At 41.7% G+C, this 18,687-nt stretch overlaps 1 protein-coding gene and 1 long non-coding RNA gene across 6 annotated transcripts in view; one reads left to right on the top strand and one right to left on the bottom strand.

Annotated features, from left to right (window-relative positions):
* The window catches only part of LPP (LIM domain containing preferred translocation partner in lipoma), a 654,872-nt gene that overhangs the window by 522,134 nt on the left and 114,051 nt on the right, over window positions 1-18,687 (top strand). For all 5 annotated transcript variants that reach the window (XM_036109786.2, XM_078068088.1, XM_036109787.2 and 2 more), the window contains one exon: window positions 12,580-12,749. In XM_036109786.2, coding sequence (XP_035965679.1) covers window positions 12,580-12,749 — 170 coding nt within the window. The remainder of the gene's footprint in view (window positions 1-12,579; window positions 12,750-18,687) is intronic.
* LOC144381194 (uncharacterized) overlaps window positions 1-18,687 on the bottom strand; it is a 235,400-nt gene that overhangs the window by 212,022 nt on the left and 4,691 nt on the right. The window contains exon 2 of the long non-coding RNA XR_013446066.1: window positions 13,247-14,326. This is a non-coding gene — a long non-coding RNA (uncharacterized LOC144381194). The remainder of the gene's footprint in view (window positions 1-13,246; window positions 14,327-18,687) is intronic.

Below are 18,687 nucleotides of genomic sequence, written 5' to 3'. Positions count from 1 at the left end.
AAGCCTTAGTAAGGAAGAACCCTTGTGTTATCTCACTAGTTATTAGGCACTTGGGCATGAGTCATCCTATAAAAATTAAATGTGTTTACCGAATATGATAATCTAAAAATGGAAACTACGTTAGTGCAAGAGGATTCGCCTGGAAATACTCTGCTGACATAAATAGAACATGTCTATTGCTCCATTTCTTGTTTCTTTTATTTAATAACTTTTATAGTGTTTCAACGATTTTGGAGTCTTGAGTCTTGGCTGTCCAGGTATCACCATGGAGCAGGTTCCCCTTACCCTCAGGCAGGCTTTCTCTAATATATCTGAGAATGAAAACTTGAAGCCTGGGAAGGTCCTTAGAGAAACACTTGGTCGTATTTATACATCGTATCAGAGGAGACAGGGAGGATCTGCCCTTCCCAGGTACATGGCTTCTTAAGGAAATGTTTCATTTTTCCAAAATCTGCTATGATCCTGAAAGTGTTCCTTCATTCCCAACCAAGTCCTTCCTGTAGCACTTTCTGAGACTTTCTTCTGCTGTTCTCTCCCTGATCTCACAGGGCTATACGCTCCCACAAGGGAGAAATGCAGTTTCTGGTCGTGTTCTTATTATAAAATGTTGTGCCACACCTCAGAAATGATGCTAGCCAGTGGAGTTTATTAGAACAAAATTTAAACTTCTCTACTTTTAAAACCCAGTGATTCTGCTAATCTGGAGGTGGCAAAGAAGGGTGGCTATTTATTTCCTCTCTCACACAAAGCAAGATTGTGAAGGAACTTATTCTCTGAATGAAAGAGGAGAGGGGAAAAGTGGGAACCTTCTCATGTTTTATTCAGATGTTAACAAAGAAAATTGAGAAGTGTGTTCCCTTAAAATTGACACCATTTTTATCCCAAACATTCTGGTGATAGCAGACAACTGTTCAAGCTTCTTGAGAGTGAGGGGAATTTTTTTCAGAAGCATAGTCCCGGTGGGAAGTATTACCTAAAAGTAATACAGTAATTGCTTTCAATCTTGCATATTTCCACATACTGTGTGCATGCATACGTGTATTAATAACTGTTCCCAAGACGTCACGCTAGCTCTCAGAGAGCTCAGTGTTACTATGCAAGTGCCAGAGACGGAATCGATGCAGACTGCAGTTTAGCAACGAGAATTTTCCAGACACGCAAGGGCAGACATGGAGATGGCCGCAGGTCTACGACTCGGTGCCTGGGTCTCCCTCTGAGCTCTGATGTAGCATCATGTGTCAAGTAGCTGTGGCATCCATCTGCCCACTCCACTGAGAAGAGGAGCGGCACTACCGGCATTTCCAAGGAGCTTAGATCCTCAAAATCTATCCACTTACATCTAGGACTGCATTCTATCTTGTGGATTTGCTCAGGAATTCCTTAGACCATGAACTCCGGGTGAAAGCCCATATAGAGAAGTACATTGTGCTCTATTGTGCATGTGATTTATATCAACATTCAGAACACAAATTTATTTTATGGTGACACATCTAGAGGAATTCCTTACATTTTGTTGTCGCTTATAATTTATTATGTAAATTCCTCCCTGTAACACTTTAAGCCACCACGGGCTGGGATCACCGTTGAGGGACGTAGGACTGGCTCAGGTGGATGAGGTGACTTGCCCAAAGTCACAGGTTATGTATGTGGTAGAGTCAGGATTAGAACAGATCTACTACCTGTCCCCCTCGAGTGTTTTTTATCCTTTAAAAGCTAATAACAAAACAGAAGCCTTTTGTCAAGTGAATATTGTATGTAACTCCAGTGTACAAAAACGAATCAGTTCAGACCAGGTGTGGTCAAACAGGGAGCAGAGCCTGGCCTGTTTTGGCCCCAGGGTATGGCTGCAAAACGCACTAACACACATCTTGCTGCCATTCCTTTGATTTTCAGAACACCCAGGTGGAAAACTCCAGAACATGTCAGTGTGTTTCAGACAGAAATGGATTGGTTCTGCTGTTTCAGATGGTCATGCAGTTTAACCTTGTTCTGGAATCATGCAGGAGTCATCCTTGTGGACTACCCTGTACTCCCTTTTAACAATAAAATTTCCCCATATGGGGAGGGAGGAATTCCTCATGCTCAGGCAACAGCGCCTACTAGTGGGCAGAAACTAATATTTGAGGGGGCACACCTGGGAGCTAGAAGACCACTCTGCCGAGGGCCCGCAGGACTGCATCCAGGTCTCGTCTCTTCTGTCAAGGCACAGCCTCTCCCTGAGCCTTTGTTTTTGCATCTGTAAATGAGGTTGGACCAGATGTTTTCTAAATTTTCCACATGTTCTTTCGTTCTTAGACTTTTAAATCCTCTTAATAGTGTATTAGGGTCATTTCAGCACTGAGTAGAAAAACCAAAGCCGGGGTGTAGTGTCAGATGAGAACATCCCCCACCTCTGGGCTCAGCACTGTGTGTGCAGGTACTGTGGTCCAGGTCAAAGACCGCTGGACTTGGGGCCGGAGGAACCACGCCTGAATTCCAGCTCTGCTTTCTACCTGTCAAGTCACACACAAGATGATTCCTAAGGTAACTCATTTGCTAGATAATTGCCTTATCTAGCATTTAATTATTGTGAGGTAAGGTTCAAACAACATGAAAGAGGTGAAGTTTTATGTGAACCTTTAGGATTACTCCGGATCTTGATATATCAGAAATTTAAAAGTAATGTTAGTCATAACTTTCATTTTGCTCTTTGTGGTAGCATCAATGAGAAGGCACATTTAATATTATAAAGTACTATATAAATATAAGGAGTGCTTGGTAACATCATAAGATGCTCATGGCTATTGTTGGGCATTGAAATACTATAGCTTTAGAAACACCCTCTCGAGTTACCTCAGGGTTAGGTTTGCTCTTAAATAACCACAGTACATTTGGAGATTACCCACCACAGAAACTAAACAAATTAAAGTATTTTCAGCTTGGGATGGAGCTTGAGGGAAATATAAATTCCCATGAGAGATACCATAGAGCAGATTCCAATCATAAATCAAAAATAATCAGTGCAATAGCAGTTGTAACTGTACTAGTAAATATTGATTCTTTTTTCTGTTAACAAATCAATCACAAAGTGAATTTTAAATATAGGAAAATATATTAAGAATTCAGAGGGGGAGTATGAAAACGTCCGTGTGTAAAAATTAAATTGAAGAGAAATCTTGGCTTTAGTCAAAATAGATGCTGATATTCCTGTCAGGGATGTTGTGAGGTTTATGCAAGCTTCCTGCCAGGCCGGATGTTTGTAGGAATTTTGGAGTTCTAAAGCAATAAGCCAGCTTAGAGGACAGGTGAAGGGGGCTCCAAAGCCAGACTGCTGGATCCCTATTCCAGCTTCAGTATTTAACTCCGTGGCCGTGGGCAAGTGACTTACCGTCCCTAGGCTACCATTTCTGCTGCTATGATGGAGATGATGATTGGACCTACACCAGCAGGTCAGTGGAAGAATTACCTGAGATAATATATTTAAATACTTAAAACGGGGGCACCTGAGTGGCTCAGTCGTTAAGCATCTGCCTTCGGCTCAGGTCATGATCCCAGGGTCCTGGGATCGAGCCCCACATCGGGTTCCCTGCTCAGTGGGAAGCCTGCTTCTCCCTCTCCCACTCCCCCTGCTTGTGTTCCCTCTCTCGCTGTGTCTCTCTCTGTCAAATAAATAAATAAAATCTTTAAAAAATAAAAATAAATAAATACTTAAAACGATGCTTGGCAAATACTAACTGCTGAATAAATACTGACTATTATCTTCACTCTGGGGTCCACAAGTTCCTGCAGGATTGGGGTTGAATTTTGAGCACTAAATTCTCTAAGTGACGGTTTGATGAATATAAATCTTCCATAACTGCCTCACAGATGAAACTGTCTCTATTATCCCCATATCGACTGTCCTGTTTACAGGTGGGTCCAGGATGTGTATCTCCCTGCTTTTGGTTGCAATGATCTCTCCATTTGAAATTGAGGTATACCTCCTATAGCTGGACAGAGTAAGAATCAGGGCCTGCACAAGCCCCTTTGTGGCTATTCGTGGAATTTCGTGGCCAAGCAGTGAAGGCAGTCATCACTGTCCCCTTTTTACAAAGGCTGAGAAAAGGTTACCTCTGTGCGCAGTACTTAGCACAGAATAGAAAATTCCTAAGTGTGTTTGTTGAGGGGCTGACAGAATGGCTGGACAGATGACCCAGCTGAGACCACCTGATCCTTGAGGAGGGGTCTACTTATTGCTTATTTTGAAAACACGTGCCTCAGGCTCTGGAAATTTAGGAAATTTGTCCAGGTTCCCATAGCTAGTGAGTAACAAAGGCAAGACTCGCAGTTCTAGCTGATTTCCTTTACACCTTTATATATAACTTGTTAACAGGTGCCATGTATTACATTCAAAACTGCAAAGCAGTGTTGTTTTTTGTTTTGCTTTTGTTGTTATCTGATTTTTGCTTTTATTTGAGCTGCTTTACCTTAGAATGGAAGTTGCCAGAAAGCGATTGTCCTGACATACACTGTGCATGTGTATGTTACTTAGTTTGGCAGAGTTTGGGACCAGGGTGGGTGGTGTCCAATTCACTGCCTTTGTCAGTGCAACTAAGTGCAGCTTACTAGGAGGTAGCTCTGTAGGGCCAGGGCTTTGGTTCCTAACCGTCATTGCTTTGTAAGAATTCTCTAGGACAGACTGTATTGTGGAGCACATAAACGTGCAGGTCCTTTTAGAGCAATGGTTCTCGAACCCACTGCACCTGAGCATTGTTATGTCAGGGCCCCCTCCCAGACCAGATAAATCAGAATCTCTGGAAGCGAAGCATGGCTATCAGTGTTTTGTTTTGTTTTGTTTTTTGTTTTGTTTTAAAAAAGCTTTCCTAGTAGGAAGGCAGAGTTTGAGTTTCAATACTTTAAAATCTTCTCTGAAGGACCCCCCCCGACCTATACTGATCTCCCTACCTGTTGCAGATTCTGATGTTTACTGAGAGCTCCCGAGATTTGGGGGTCAGAGAAGCGATGCTATCTATTGGCTCTTCTTTCCCTGGGTGTGAAGATCTCAGAGGCAGAAGGAGGTAGGGCTGAGATTGGAACCAGGTCAGACTTCTAAAGCCCATCTTCTTAATCAGGATGTGTTTTTCTGTGAGTACAGTTTATTATTCAATCATAACTCTGACGTCCTCAGCCTTGGTTAGGAGCATGGGCTATTCTGCCCCTGATACCTTGGCCAAGTGACTTAACCTCAGACATCTTACCTATCAAATAAAAATAGATAAGCATTATAGCACTATGAAAGAATGTATGTGGAGTGCTTAGGGCAGTGCTTGGCATAGAGAAAAAAACACAGTAATTTTCTGTGTTTCTTCACAATGCAGTGTAATTAAGTCAGTGGAACATGCTTGCTTTTGCAACCCCATGTGGGACTCCCCCTCCAATCCACCTCCTTCCCTGAAGGTCCAGCCTAAGCAAATATGTATCTATAAATGAATCACCTCATGGCTAGACTTCATAATGACTTCCTTTCATCAGTAGGATTCAGCCTTCCCTCCATCTTATCAGGTTTGTGGCCCGGGCCTTTATCCACCCACTCCTATACTGTTCTCTCTGACAATTTGGGGTGGTTTTTTGTTTTGTTTTGTTACTCTAACTTAATTTCTTACTTTTAATTTCTCTGAAGACTTCCTATGTCTGCCACTGGTCACATTGTGCTTTAGCAGCTGTCACCCCTTTGCCTGCCGTGTCTGTGCAACATGCACGTGCAAGAGAGCACAAGCACGTGTGTGCAGCGAAGGGGGGGGGCGGACTGCCTTGTGCTGCCTCCTCCCTCCCACCCAAGTCCCCACGGAATCTGCAAGCATCTCAGCAAGGACCACCGCAACAATACCATAATGAACTAGTATGGTATCATTGTGTATACATGAGCAGGGCGACAAAACTAGGTGTGTCCTACAGTCCAGTTTCTAAGATATGATAAGGATTCCATTATTCACACAGCTAAATAGCATTTGCCATAGGAGACTCAATATTGCCATGTTAGTTAAAGGCAGAGTTCAAGAAAGTAGGAAAAAACTGAATTTGATGTACGACGTAATACATACTATCACACCTTACATGGCCATCAGTTGACATTCTCGTTAGATTCTGTATTGTTGAAGGCCACACGGCAGTACTATATGATACATTCATTTACAACACAAAAGAAGGCTGCTGTAGAAGTGCTTCTAATTAATATAAGTGAGCTTCTTATGCAGTGCTGGCGAAATTTGAGAAAATTTAGCTGATTCTGTTCTTGAATGTTATCAATGAGTAGAAAGCCATTGAAAACTCTTCACACTAAGACTTAAAGACACAGCATTAGGGTGATAACTCATTGGTGAAAAGTAGAATTTTTTTTTTTCCCGCCAACTTACTGTTACCAGTCTGTCCCTGAACTGTTTTAAATGTGGATAAAACAAACCTATTTGGGCAATGCTTGTCAGCCGTTATCCTAATGAGCAGTACAGAAATAGGGGCCCCTTGGAACAGTGGCTCAACTTGGCTGAACATGAGAATCACCAAGAGAGCTTTTAAAATTCCAGTTCGAGAACATCCCACCTCAGACCAATGAAATCCGAATCTCTGGAGCTGGAACCCAGAAATCAGTGTTTTGTTTTTACGTTCCCCAGATTATCCATTATATTGGTAAGGTTGAAAATCATGTCCTAGGGGCACCTGGGTGGCTCAGTCGTTAAGCGTCTGCCTTCGGCTCAGGTCATGATCCCAGGGTCCTGGGATCGAGCCCCGCATCGGGCTCCCTGCTCCGTGGGAAGCCTGCTTCTCCCTCTCCCACTCCCCCTGCTTGTGTTCCCTCTCTCACTGTGTCTCTCTCTGTCAAATAAATAAATAAAATCTTTAAAAAAAAAAAAAAAAGAAAGAAAATCACTGTCCTAGGACTTAAGTAGTTTAAAAAACAGGGTGTCTTTTATTACATGCATTAATGATATGGGATTCTATAAAATAAAAGTTTTGGTGATTAGGAAATGCCATCATTCCAGAACCTTCAGTGAATGTCATATGCACCTGTCATAAAAAGAATGCAAACTTGTACCTTCAGTGGAAGATAATTTCTGAATCAGCTTAATGGAGGCTCTGCTTTAGGAAGATAATTCCAGTGGCCATATGTAGGATAAATTGGAGCAATCTTTGTTTCTAGGAATACTTTGCCATGATTTCATTACCCTGATATAACCTTATTGATTAAACTTTTCAAACAGGACTCTGTTCAGAATATTTTGCAGAAGGTGCATAATGAGAAAGCTGATCCATCATACAATCGGCATATAGGGTTTCAATTCATTGTGATATTTAAAAATAGAATATGACTTTTGCTTGTGCCTAAAATTTCTATTATAAGTCAGATAGCAAGGAAGACATGAAGACAAATGTGACCTGGCTTGATGTCTGCATACGCATACATTTTCTATTTTACTTTTGATGTTGATTAATGCTCAAGTTTGGGAGTATCACCAACTTTTAAAATGGCTATGGACATTTTTGATCCTACCTCAAAAACAAGCAGGGTTTGCTAAAGAGGACCTGTGGCCTATTATACTAATGGTGCAAGGTTCATATACATAAAAAACTTTTTAATTAAAAAATTCTATTTTCACATTATAAAGGAAATATATTCACATTACCAAAAGAGAAAACGGGAAGCAATAAATATGAAAACACATTTCCTACTACTCTACCTCCCTTGCTCCACCTGTTATTTGCCTGTAATATCACCCCCCCACTCATGCCCTTCCTAGAAATGACTTGTTCCAATTCTGCATAACCTTCCAGATGTAGCTCAGGACTAAGACTTCCATAGAGTTTTTCCATTTATAAGAGGAAGTAAATCAGATACTGGAGCAATCAGGAAGCCATTGCAATGGCCCATGAAAGATAATGGATCCCGATTTGGGTAGTATAGGCATGTGGTGCAAAGAAGCCTTTCAGAGAGGCTTCACTCAAGAGGTTGCTACAGTTGGGACAGGGTCCATGGGGAAAGGGGTGAGAAGAACCCATAACTGGTTCCAGAGAAAATACAGATCAGTGTACATAGCAAGCAATAATATATAAGCAAGCTTTAGAAGCAAGTTCTTTTTTTTTAAATTCAGGCATCTTAATTCACTATCAAAATTCTCCTCAGACTGTCTGATCCTTTGTCATTGGATTTTTTAAAATCACTGTGCTAAGCTTTGCCAGCAAGCTCCTCATTCCAGCCCTGGGTCTGAACTTGAGCTTCCCACCGGCCCCTAATCAACTCTGTTTCCTTCATGCTCTGATGCCTTCAAGTCTGGTACCATTCCCCTGGTTTTTCTCATTTAAAAGTGCTGAGATACTTGTCCAAAAGATGGGCATTAAGATTGTGGTCTGCTTTTAATGAAGTGTAGTGTAAGCCCCTCTAGGGGCAAGGATGTACTATGCTTGAGTAACTTACTTTCCATTGTGAATGCTTCCCTAAAAGGCATAGTTTGTAAATTTCGTTAATGTGAAAAGGGAACATTCGGGCACCTTTTCTGTCCTGCTGATGTGTAGGGCTATTTTTATTTTTTGTTCTTCGCTCTTTTTCTGTGCTTGTGATTTTAAAGGTGCCAGACTGACTGCCCTCGAGCCTGTGTCCCCGATTTCTCCCAAGACTAGGAAAAATACGGGAGGCAGCAGAGCTGGTCATGTCTGGGTCCAGCATATTAGCCTGACCCACTCTGGAAGAATGTTCTCCAAATTATAAAGGAGAAGATTGTTCCTTATGAATACAGCCCATCTGCTTTCATAGCTGAGAAGACAAGTCCTTGTTGTGCCAGCACCAAGTTACTGCAGAGGTTTGGGATCTAGTCAAGCCCAGCCACTCATTCCCTTTGGAAAAACCAGAATGTTTTTCTCTTTCCCATCTCCACCTGTCCCAGTTCCATCCTTGAGTTGGGCTCAAATGCCTTTCTCCACAAAACCTTTCTGAGCCCCTCTCACACGTGATTTCCCTCCCACACCTCCATAGCACCTTCCCCTATGGCACTTGGCACCTTTCCGCATGTGATTGTAGACTGTATAGAGTCTTATAATGATTGGAAAAGGCACTGGCGTCGTCTAATCCATTTCTGTGTATCACACAGAAGCAGAATATAGTAGTACTGGCAAAGAGTAGACACCTGGGGAACGTTTGTTGAACAGAATGAAAATTTCAAAACTTGTCTTTTCTGCCCTTATCTTTCTCTCTAGTCAGTGACTGCGATTCTCTCCCATATCCTCAGGGATAGCTAGCAAACTCTCCATAAACTATGTAGACTCAAGATCTTGGCTTCCAGAGACTCTACTTCGGGCCAGCCATGGTCTGGGTCAGATTTGCTACCTCCAGCTGTCTTATAGACCACCATGACCAGTAGACTGTAACATTTTGCCAGAATTTTTGTCCCCCAAGGTGTGGTCCACACATCACTAGTAGTCCCTGGTGGACTCTCAAGGAGCCCAGTTTAAGGTCTAGAATGGGAAAGAGTAATAAATAAAAATAATTCTGTTGACCTGAATTTAACAGATTGGAAATGTAAAATTAGAGTTTTCACAGGAATCCAGTATGCTCTTTTTTTAAAAGATTTATTTATTTATCTTAGAGAGAAAGCAGGGGGAGGGTCAGAGGAGAGAATCTTTGAGGGGACTCCCCGCTCAGCACAGAGACCAACACAGGTCTTGATCTCATGACTCATGAGATTGTGACCTGACCTGAAACCAAGAGTCAGATGCTTAAACAACTGAGCCACCCAGGCGCCCCAGGAATCCAATATGCTCTTAATAATCATCACATTCTTTTTTTTATTTAAATTCAATTAGCCAAGGCATAGTACATACAATGTTCAGTGATTCATCAGTTCAGTATAACACCCAGTGCTCATCACATCACGTGCCCTCCTTAATGTCCATCACATTCTTAAAATTTGCACATATGTCACAAACCTCTGTTGATTGGTGTTGTTTGACCAATGTTCACCAACAGTGCCATTCAGCTCAGAGTATTTTCTTGTCATTAGTATTTTTTCTGCTGCTCCTAAACCTGTGTTTTTCATTATTACTATTGTATTGTATTATCCTTTAGTTCACCAAAACAGATCAGTGATTTCAATATGATTCAGTGACAGCAGGAAAAATAGTAATAAAGATAATACCATAAATACCACTTCGGATTAATATTAAAAATGTAAATTTTGGTGAAAGAGGATTCCAATATAAATATTGGAAGTGAATCTGTAAATTCTAAGACAAATGTGATAAGTGTGCACAAGCAGTTGTAAAAGAAAAGTTTGAATACTGAGTATGATGATGACTCTTTAAAAAAATAAGACTTCATGAATTGGTGATCCATTTGCCTATAATTGCAGGGTGTTTTCTGTGATGAAATGACAAATAGTGACATGAAACTTTGAGGAGTGTAGCATCAAGTTCAAACATAGCACAGTGAACTTTTTAGTAAACCAGTTAAGCTGTTGGTTTTTTTTTTTTCCTGAATAATCGCAAAACAAGTGCCATATGCAATAACCTAATTTTGTTACTAAAGGCAATTAAAGTCCACAATTTTAAAGGCAACTTTCTAAAGTTATACATCTCATGATAAAAACAGGTACAAGTTAGGCACCTGGGTGGCTCAGTTGGTTAAGTGACTGCTTTTGGCTAAGGTCATGATTCCAGGGTCCTGGGATCGAGTCCCACATCGGGCTCCCCCCTGCTTTGTGGGGAGCCTGCTTCTCCCTCTGCCTCTGCCTGCCACTCCCCCTGCTTGTGCTCTCTCTCTGTCAAATAAATAAATAAAATCTTTAAAAAAAAAAAAAACAGGTACAAGTTAACTCTTGGGAAGAAGTTTGTAAAACAAGCCACAAAGTTTATTACAAAAGTTTTTATCAAATATCAAGAATATGATATCAGAACTTTAGAATATCACCTACAGTGGAGGCAGCTCAGTTTCCAAGAGTTTAACTCTTTTTCCAGTACTGATATTTCTTATTCCTTAGGGGGAAAATGATCTGTAGTTTGGGTTATATTTTAAAAATACATTCAAGTCCTGCAACACAGCATATAGAAATATTTTCCAGTGCCAGTGCAACCAGAGAGGATAAGAAATATGTTTGCCTCTTTTCTCCCAAGTTGAAACATTTAGCCCTCCTCTTTGTAGGTGTGAAATGATTGTCAATCCAACGTGATGGAGTGCTGAAAGCAGTCTTCAGTGAGAAATCTCCCCATAATGTCAGCTCTGTGTTCAATCCCGATGCACAGAATGAAGCAGAGGCCAGACAACATAGTGCTTAAAACCATGGACACTGAAGCTAGACTACTTAATTTTGAGTTTCATTAACCATTTTTGTGACTCAGTTTCCTCATCTGTAAAATACGGACAATAGCAGACCTGTGACATAGGTGGCTGTAAATATGAAATGAGTTAACATGTCTAAAAGCACCTTGAAAATGCCTGGCATAGGGGAAGCACTAGGTTTGCTACAACTTATGTGTTAAAGCCCCCAGATTCTTGTTGACATTTCCAGTGACCTGTAATTATTTGTTAAGGCTTTCTACTTATGGAAATAAAGAATAAGAAGGAAAACTGGATGTGGGTCTGAGCTCTGGCTCAAGAGTCCCATGACAGGACCAGACAGAGACACAGACTGCGGCCAGCGCTGTGCCTCAAGCTGACATAAATATTTGTCTTCAGTTGTTTTATTGTTCCTATTTAAAACAATGAATTTTTTGAAACCCAAATCGGATGTCCATATGTGGTCCAGATGCCTCATAAATCAGTTTAAGAATGCTGATTTTTACAGAACACTGGGCTGGCCGGTGACAACCAGGACCATCGGGACTCGAAACCCTAAAGTCGGTGGAACTGTTGCAGGTTTCAGGGATGTTCAAACTAGGACCAGACTTGAAGGCAATACTGTGTGAATTGTAATAACTTAAAGGATGTCAGGTGTAAGAGATGAGACGTGTTTCACGAGGCCCTAGAAGACAGAACTGGAAGAACTGGGTAGCAGTTAGCTTGAGGAAGCAGTCTGGCTCAATATGAGACAGAACTTTCTAGCAGCCGGAACTGTCGGGAAATAAAAGGGACTCCCTTTTGATCTATCACTGAGGGCTGGATGCAGAGATTTTACAACCTGGGCTTTTCTGAGAGGAGTTGGAGTTTGATTTTTTACCCAGTTCCCTCACAGTCTAACTGGACACGTAGACTCTCCAAGCAGAAAGACTTTCCTGGACGTGCCTTCCACGGCTCCCTTGCTGAGTCGTGTTCCTCTTACGCTTGGTGGGAGATTACAGGCACAGCCCTGGCCTCGACCTCAGGAGACCTGAGTCCTACTCTGTCCCTTTCTGTAGGTCCTTGAGCTGTGAGGGTCAACTCCTCAAATGCCTCATGGAAAATCCCCATCATGGCGGCCGTACTCGGGCCCGGGGTGGCTGTACTGGTGATCTTGCTCCTGGGACGGCGGTGGTGGTGGTGTCAGTCTTGCTGCTGCCGTTGCCATTATGAGTCGGCTGTCTCCTCCACCTTGGCTTCCGTCCTGGGAGGACGGAAAGCGTTCCTTGGTGTGTTCTTAGGAGTCAATCCCTTTTGTCTTTCAGGCCGCTGTGCTCGCTGTGGGGAGAATGTCGTTGGGGAAGGGACAGGATGCACCGCCATGGATCAGGTCTTCCACGTGGACTGTTTTACCTGCATCATCTGCAACAACAAGCTCCGGGGACAGCCCTTCTATGCAGTAGAGAAGAAAGCTTACTGTGAGCCCTGCTACATTGTAAGTTCACATTCTGCTCTGCCACTCCTCCCCCCGTGCTTTGTAAAGATGTCTTCTCTGGCAGAATGCCAATCACTCCAAATAGAATGTAGCCAGCCGATCTCTGTTTCTCCCCAGATTCCAATGTGTGTGTGTGTGTGTGTGTGTGTGTGTGTGTGTGTGTAGATTGACATATCTTAATTTTTTCCAATTGTCCCCTGTACATATGGGGTCAGAAAGGCATGTTAGGAGGATCTGCTCATTATCAATTAGTGGTCTGCAGGGAAGATCATCCCCTCGGGCCTTTCAAGCGTGTACGTACAAGCTCACGCACAGCCCCCTGCACAGCAGAAGGTTTCCCAAGTGGCATAGTTGTACCTCTTGTTATTAGGTCTCACCCTGCATTTGAATTTGCCAGTATTTGTAAAGAAACCCTGCAGGGCCTCTGGACTCCCCAGTGCTCTTTCAAATTCCTGGGCCCTTTGAATGGCCTCTTATCTACCCAAAAGATTGCCTACCGGGGCGCCTGGGTGGCTCAGTTGGTTAAGCGACTGCCTTCGGCTCGGGTCATGGTCCTGGAGTCCCGGGATCGAGTCCCGCATCGGGCTCCCTGCTCGGCGGGGAGTCTGCTTCTCCCTCTGACCTTCCTCCCTCTCATGCTGTCTCTCATTCTCTCTCTCTGAAATAAATAAAAAAAAAAAAAAAAAAAAATCTAAAAAAAAAAAGATTGCCTACCTACAGTACCCAGCAGGTTTTCAGTGATGCAAACAGATAGACCCTTTATGATACAGGGAAATGAATTTCCCTTAAAGGAAAATGAATAGAAATGCTGACTGAGCTAATAATTGAGTTTTGTTTTTTTTTTTTTTAAGAATACAACAACTATATTTTAATAACATAGCCGGGTGGCTAAAAAATATGCTATCTTCATTTCTTACCGGGCTACTTAAATCTACACATTAAGCTATCTTCTGATAGAGCAATTTGATAAACTGTTTTTAAACTTAAAAAAAAAAAAATCTCTTTGCTGTCTTTCTGCATGATTTTAATCTGTTTAACACTTGTTAGTGGAAAAATTGGTGCATTTTTGCAAACCCACAAAGGAGGCATGGTTTAGCCTCAGTGCCCAGGCCTTTTAACATAAAGGAAGCTTTGGGTGCAAGGTCTCAGGAGTTATACATAGCTTTGCAGAACCTCAAGGTTCAAGTTCACTGCAGAAGTTTCTGGCCTTGTCAGTATCTTCCCATGACCTGCCCGCTCTAACTCATTGCAGCCCTGGCGTCCGCAGCACAGATCTGAAAGTTCTTCAAGATTAAGATATTGCAGGATTCAATATTGTTTTGCATCTCTTAGGTTCAGTTTTATTTCATTTTCCTCCCCGAAGGCAACTTAACTTAAATACATATCGCATTGTACTAGTGCCACACAATGCTGGAGCTGGAAACCAACTCCTCTTTTTAGAAGTGAGAATACAGAAACAAGGACAGGAGGAAAATGGCCTCTTCTGTCCCATCGTTGATGTCATAACCAGGGCTATATTCAGTCCTTCACACCCCTGGTCCCATCGTCTCTGCTGACAGCACACATTTTTAGTTTGTCTAGAACATAAACAGAAACGCTGTAATGTCCTATTGATCTGGAAGGGGGCAGTTACATATATGAGGGAAAGTCTACTGAACAGAAGCTTACCTCCTTAGGAAATAAGAATATTTCAGATGTAGCCCTTTGAAATCTTTACTGAAAAGAAAAACATTACAAAATCCCCTGCCTTTGTAAACAGACCGCATGGACAATGGCTTAGGACCAGCACATGAAATTACTTACTGCAGTGAGCTCTGTGACACCGATGTCCACAGAGCCTCTGGAAGCACCTGTGGCCCTTTGTCCTTATACGAAGTGACCACACACTGCTGTGTTTTGTGTAGCTCTGTGTCTATTTTTCATCCTTTTTTGGACTGCACTGTTGATTTTTTCCTACTTTAATGGTGCTCTGGTGGCAGTCTCCTTCATTTTTTCTTGTATCCCTTGGGGCTAAGGATCATATGAGCAATACTGGGAAACAGTGTAACATGGTGTGAAGAACATGGTTTGAATTTGATTTCATGACTTATAAGGCTTTGTCTCCTTGAGAAAGCTCTTTCCAAGCCTCAGTCCCCCCATATATATAATGGGGGTGATTGCAGGATTTTCCCCAAAGGCTTGTGAAGATGAAATGAGGCATTCCTGTAAAGCACATTTGGCCTGCCCAAGGAATGGTAATGGAATGCGTGTTATTCTGAGATGAATTTTGGTAAGGTTCCTGGCATATTTAGTACTTCTGAACATGAGGACCTTACATGTGCCGTGAGACTCCTTGGGCTTTAGGGAATTGTTTTAACCTCTCAGGCATACCCCTGTCCCATTTTTAAATGCTTTTCTTGCCCTTCTGGGTGTGTAATAAGACTGAAAAAAAGTGCCATCTGGCTAACTCACAGGTTTCTACAGTGTGTGGGCTCAGGTTTCGATCTCCAGGCCAGGTATAGGGGCTCAGTGATTCTTGAGTTGTAGTTCCTTCAGCTTTGGTTGCCCTATTGCTTAGACTGTGCTTATGACAAGGAAGAGTATCTGGGAAATATTTAATCACATCCTCGGAAGAGCTGGGTGAATTCAAACAATGGAAATTCCTACCATGCTTTTTGACGTCTCTCCCTCAGAAGAACCTTTAATCAAGATTTTTCTTTATGAGTTCTATCCATGGCAACTCTAAAGTGTAATTTAATTCTTATCAGCATCCAGTTAAGCTGTATTCAGAGACCCTTGTTCAGTATTGATTTGAGAGTTCAGCACAGCCCTCAAGCTCTCAGATGGATGTGTTAGTATTTTAATTTCTTTGGGACTTTTCGTTAAGTCCAACAAGCTGCCACACTAGAAATGTAAAGTTTTCTTTGGGGGTGGGATCGGGGAAGCCGGGAGACTAAAATGAAACAAGTTGGTTTTGAAGACAGAGTGTGTGGTAAGGAGGATCCTAGGGCTGTATGTCTGTCTCTTGGAAACAAAGCCCTTCGAACAGAAATACCTGCGATGCCATCCAGTCAAACTGCCTCAGGTTCCATTGGTGGAAACTGATGTCCGAGAGACATCCTGTGTAAACAAAGTGTGGAGAAAACCCAGGCCCTGCAGCTTAGTCAGTGAGCTTTTTTTTTTTTTTTTTGGTAATAGAATCAGAATATTCATGATCGTGGTTTAGTTCATTATTTCTGTGTAAAGACCACCCATGTCCGATGCTCTGAGTTTAGGAAGGAGACTCACCTAATATAAATTTAATTTCTTCTTGCCTAAATTAATTATTGATCAACTTAGATCATATTTAAATTGACCATTTACATAATTTGGAGGGAAAAATACACCAATTACGTCTTCATCTTTGCTTCAGTGATTATTCAGATTTTCCTATTGTCTCCTGAATCCTTAATCCTTGCACATACATAACTGTAATTAAACCAGTTTGGTTCTGTAAGGCACTATAATTCTCTTTAATCATTTCATATGTGCTTTCTTTTGTGTTTTCTATTGGTTGACTTAATATAAATATGTATATAGCTTTCCACTGTTAATAACTGCTCTTTTTTAGGTTTTTTTCTGTTTAGTTTTGCATTATGTTTGCATATTACATTTTAAAGCTATTTGCCACTAGAAAGGTATTGGGTGTTTTCCATTCTTTCAGTATTGTAAATAACATGCCTATAAATAGCTGAGTAAAAGTTTTATATTCTTTTACTTTGAATTTTTTTCCTTAGCATAAATTCTTTGATTTATATTACCAAGTTTACTTTGCAGCAATTTGGAGAACTTTTGCTCGATTTCTTTAGAAAGATTTTTCAAATTCACAGAGCCATCAGCAATGTGAAACCATATGTTAAACTATAACCTATCCACTATTGAAGAAGTTTATTTATATTTACTTGGAACCAATTTAATAAGTGCCTTATGTAACAGTTATTTTATTTTTTTAAAGATTTTACTTACTTTATTTGAGAGAGAGAGAGAGCACGCTCGAGTGGGGGGAGGAACAGAGGGAGAGGGACAAGCAGACTCTGCGCTGAGCATGGAGCCTGATGCAGAGCTCCATCCCACAATCCTGAGACTATGACAAGCTGAAATCGAGAGTTGGACACCCAACTGACCAAACCACCCAGGCACCCCTGTAATAATTATTTTAATTTAAGTTTGTATAGTTATTAACAAAACGAATAAGATGCTTTTCAACTTTGGTGATCTCTTAAAAGCTTAGTTTTGATTATCTTTATGGATTTGTGTAAATGAACATATTAAAATTATGAGCACTAAGCTTCCTTGAGAAGTAAGGTGATATAAATAGAATATATTGCTTCTAGACCTTGCTCTCCTGGTGTGACCTTGGGTAAGCCATTTAATTTCCGAGTACCGGTATCCTCATTTACGAAAGGGAGATATTAACTTCTTCCCTGTCTTCAAAGACAGGGAATGAACAATTGTGATATTTTATACATTACGAAATTGTTTACTAACAGAAGGGCTTAATCCATTAAAAACATTATTATCGTTGCTTTTTGCCTTAGCATAATCTGATACAATTTAGAAATCCTCTACGTTTGGGGGTAATTTCATAGCTACAGTTGCTATGGAAATACTGAAATAAATGGACGTCATAGAAGGACTATTAGGACATACATGAGAAGAAGAGGTTCATGCTTTGCTTGAGAAGATTTTTATGTTGCTATGAGTATGAGGGGCAGCAGCCGTGCCTCCCACTTATGTGTTCTGTCCTGAATGAGACAGGTTTAGCCACAAGTGTAGATTAACAAAAGAACTGCTGTGCCCTTAGCATTGCCAAGGGCGTCTGGGCCTGAGACGTAGCGCATCCTAGATTCTCAGCAAAAGTCTGTTTACGAAATGGCAGCCAAGGATCTTCCCCTAAACCAGGGCTCTTACTCAGAGTGGATCAAATCCAACTTCCAACTCTCCAGCGGTGGAAGTTGGTACAGACGTTTTTATTAGAGTTAAAATCCAAGTGATTAAAAGCCCTCAGGAAATCGGAGGCCAGCTCCACAGGAGACTAAACACTGCAAGGTTCCTGAGCTTGAACCATTAGTGGCCGACATGCTCACAGCCTTTTGCTCCCTTAGTCACTCAATGGCCACAGTCTCCTACCTCTGCAGGAAAGTTGTCCTTTTATATGCTCAGTTCCTCCGAATAGTGTTTTAAAAGCAGTTATGGCCAGTGCTTTATGTGGGTGTTGGGAAAGGAGCTCAGAGTTTGGACAAAAGCTGAAAAATCCACGTGAACTCCCCTTCTCTTTTCTCATTGCCCACCCCTGCTCCCTCACCTCCAAGGAGCATCTGTCTCTCTTTCCCCCTCACACCAAGCGCACCTGCACACATACTTTCTTCTTGATGTTACATCATTATCCTTCAAGCACTCTCCAGAAAGGAGAAAATGCTTCAAGAAAGAGGGACATCTGTCAAGTATCCTCTAGAGCGATTTCACCATGCTAACTACTACTGATCGTTCTCTCTTTCTGCACCCCACTTACATTTGACAGTGCTCCTGAGCACCTCTCATTGCATGTTACCATTCCTATTAGAACCTTGTGAAATAGACTGGTGCGGGGCAGAGGAGTGGAGGGGTTATTGGTCCCACTTGATGGCGGCTTTGATATTTTCAAAGCGAAAGACAAACCAAGGGTAGGGACAGATCTTCTAACTTGTACTTGATTGCTAGGTCCATATCACCACCCTGAAACTAATATTCAACTTCCTAAAGATACGAAGATACTGACAGCCCTCTGTGATTAGAGCCTTCCATTTCCAACATTTGAATTGATGACCACATACATCATGCCTTCCAGCATTCCAGAATCTGAAATGCTCAACTTCTATTGGCAATAAAACACAAGCCTTCTGTCTTTTCTTAAGCATTTACTTGTGGCTCTCCCTGAAAT

This window comes from Halichoerus grypus, chromosome 1, assembly GCF_964656455.1.
Source record: "Halichoerus grypus chromosome 1, mHalGry1.hap1.1, whole genome shotgun sequence".
Taxonomy (NCBI): domain Eukaryota; kingdom Metazoa; phylum Chordata; class Mammalia; order Carnivora; family Phocidae; genus Halichoerus; species Halichoerus grypus.
This window is presented reverse-complemented; position numbering and strand designations above follow the sequence as displayed.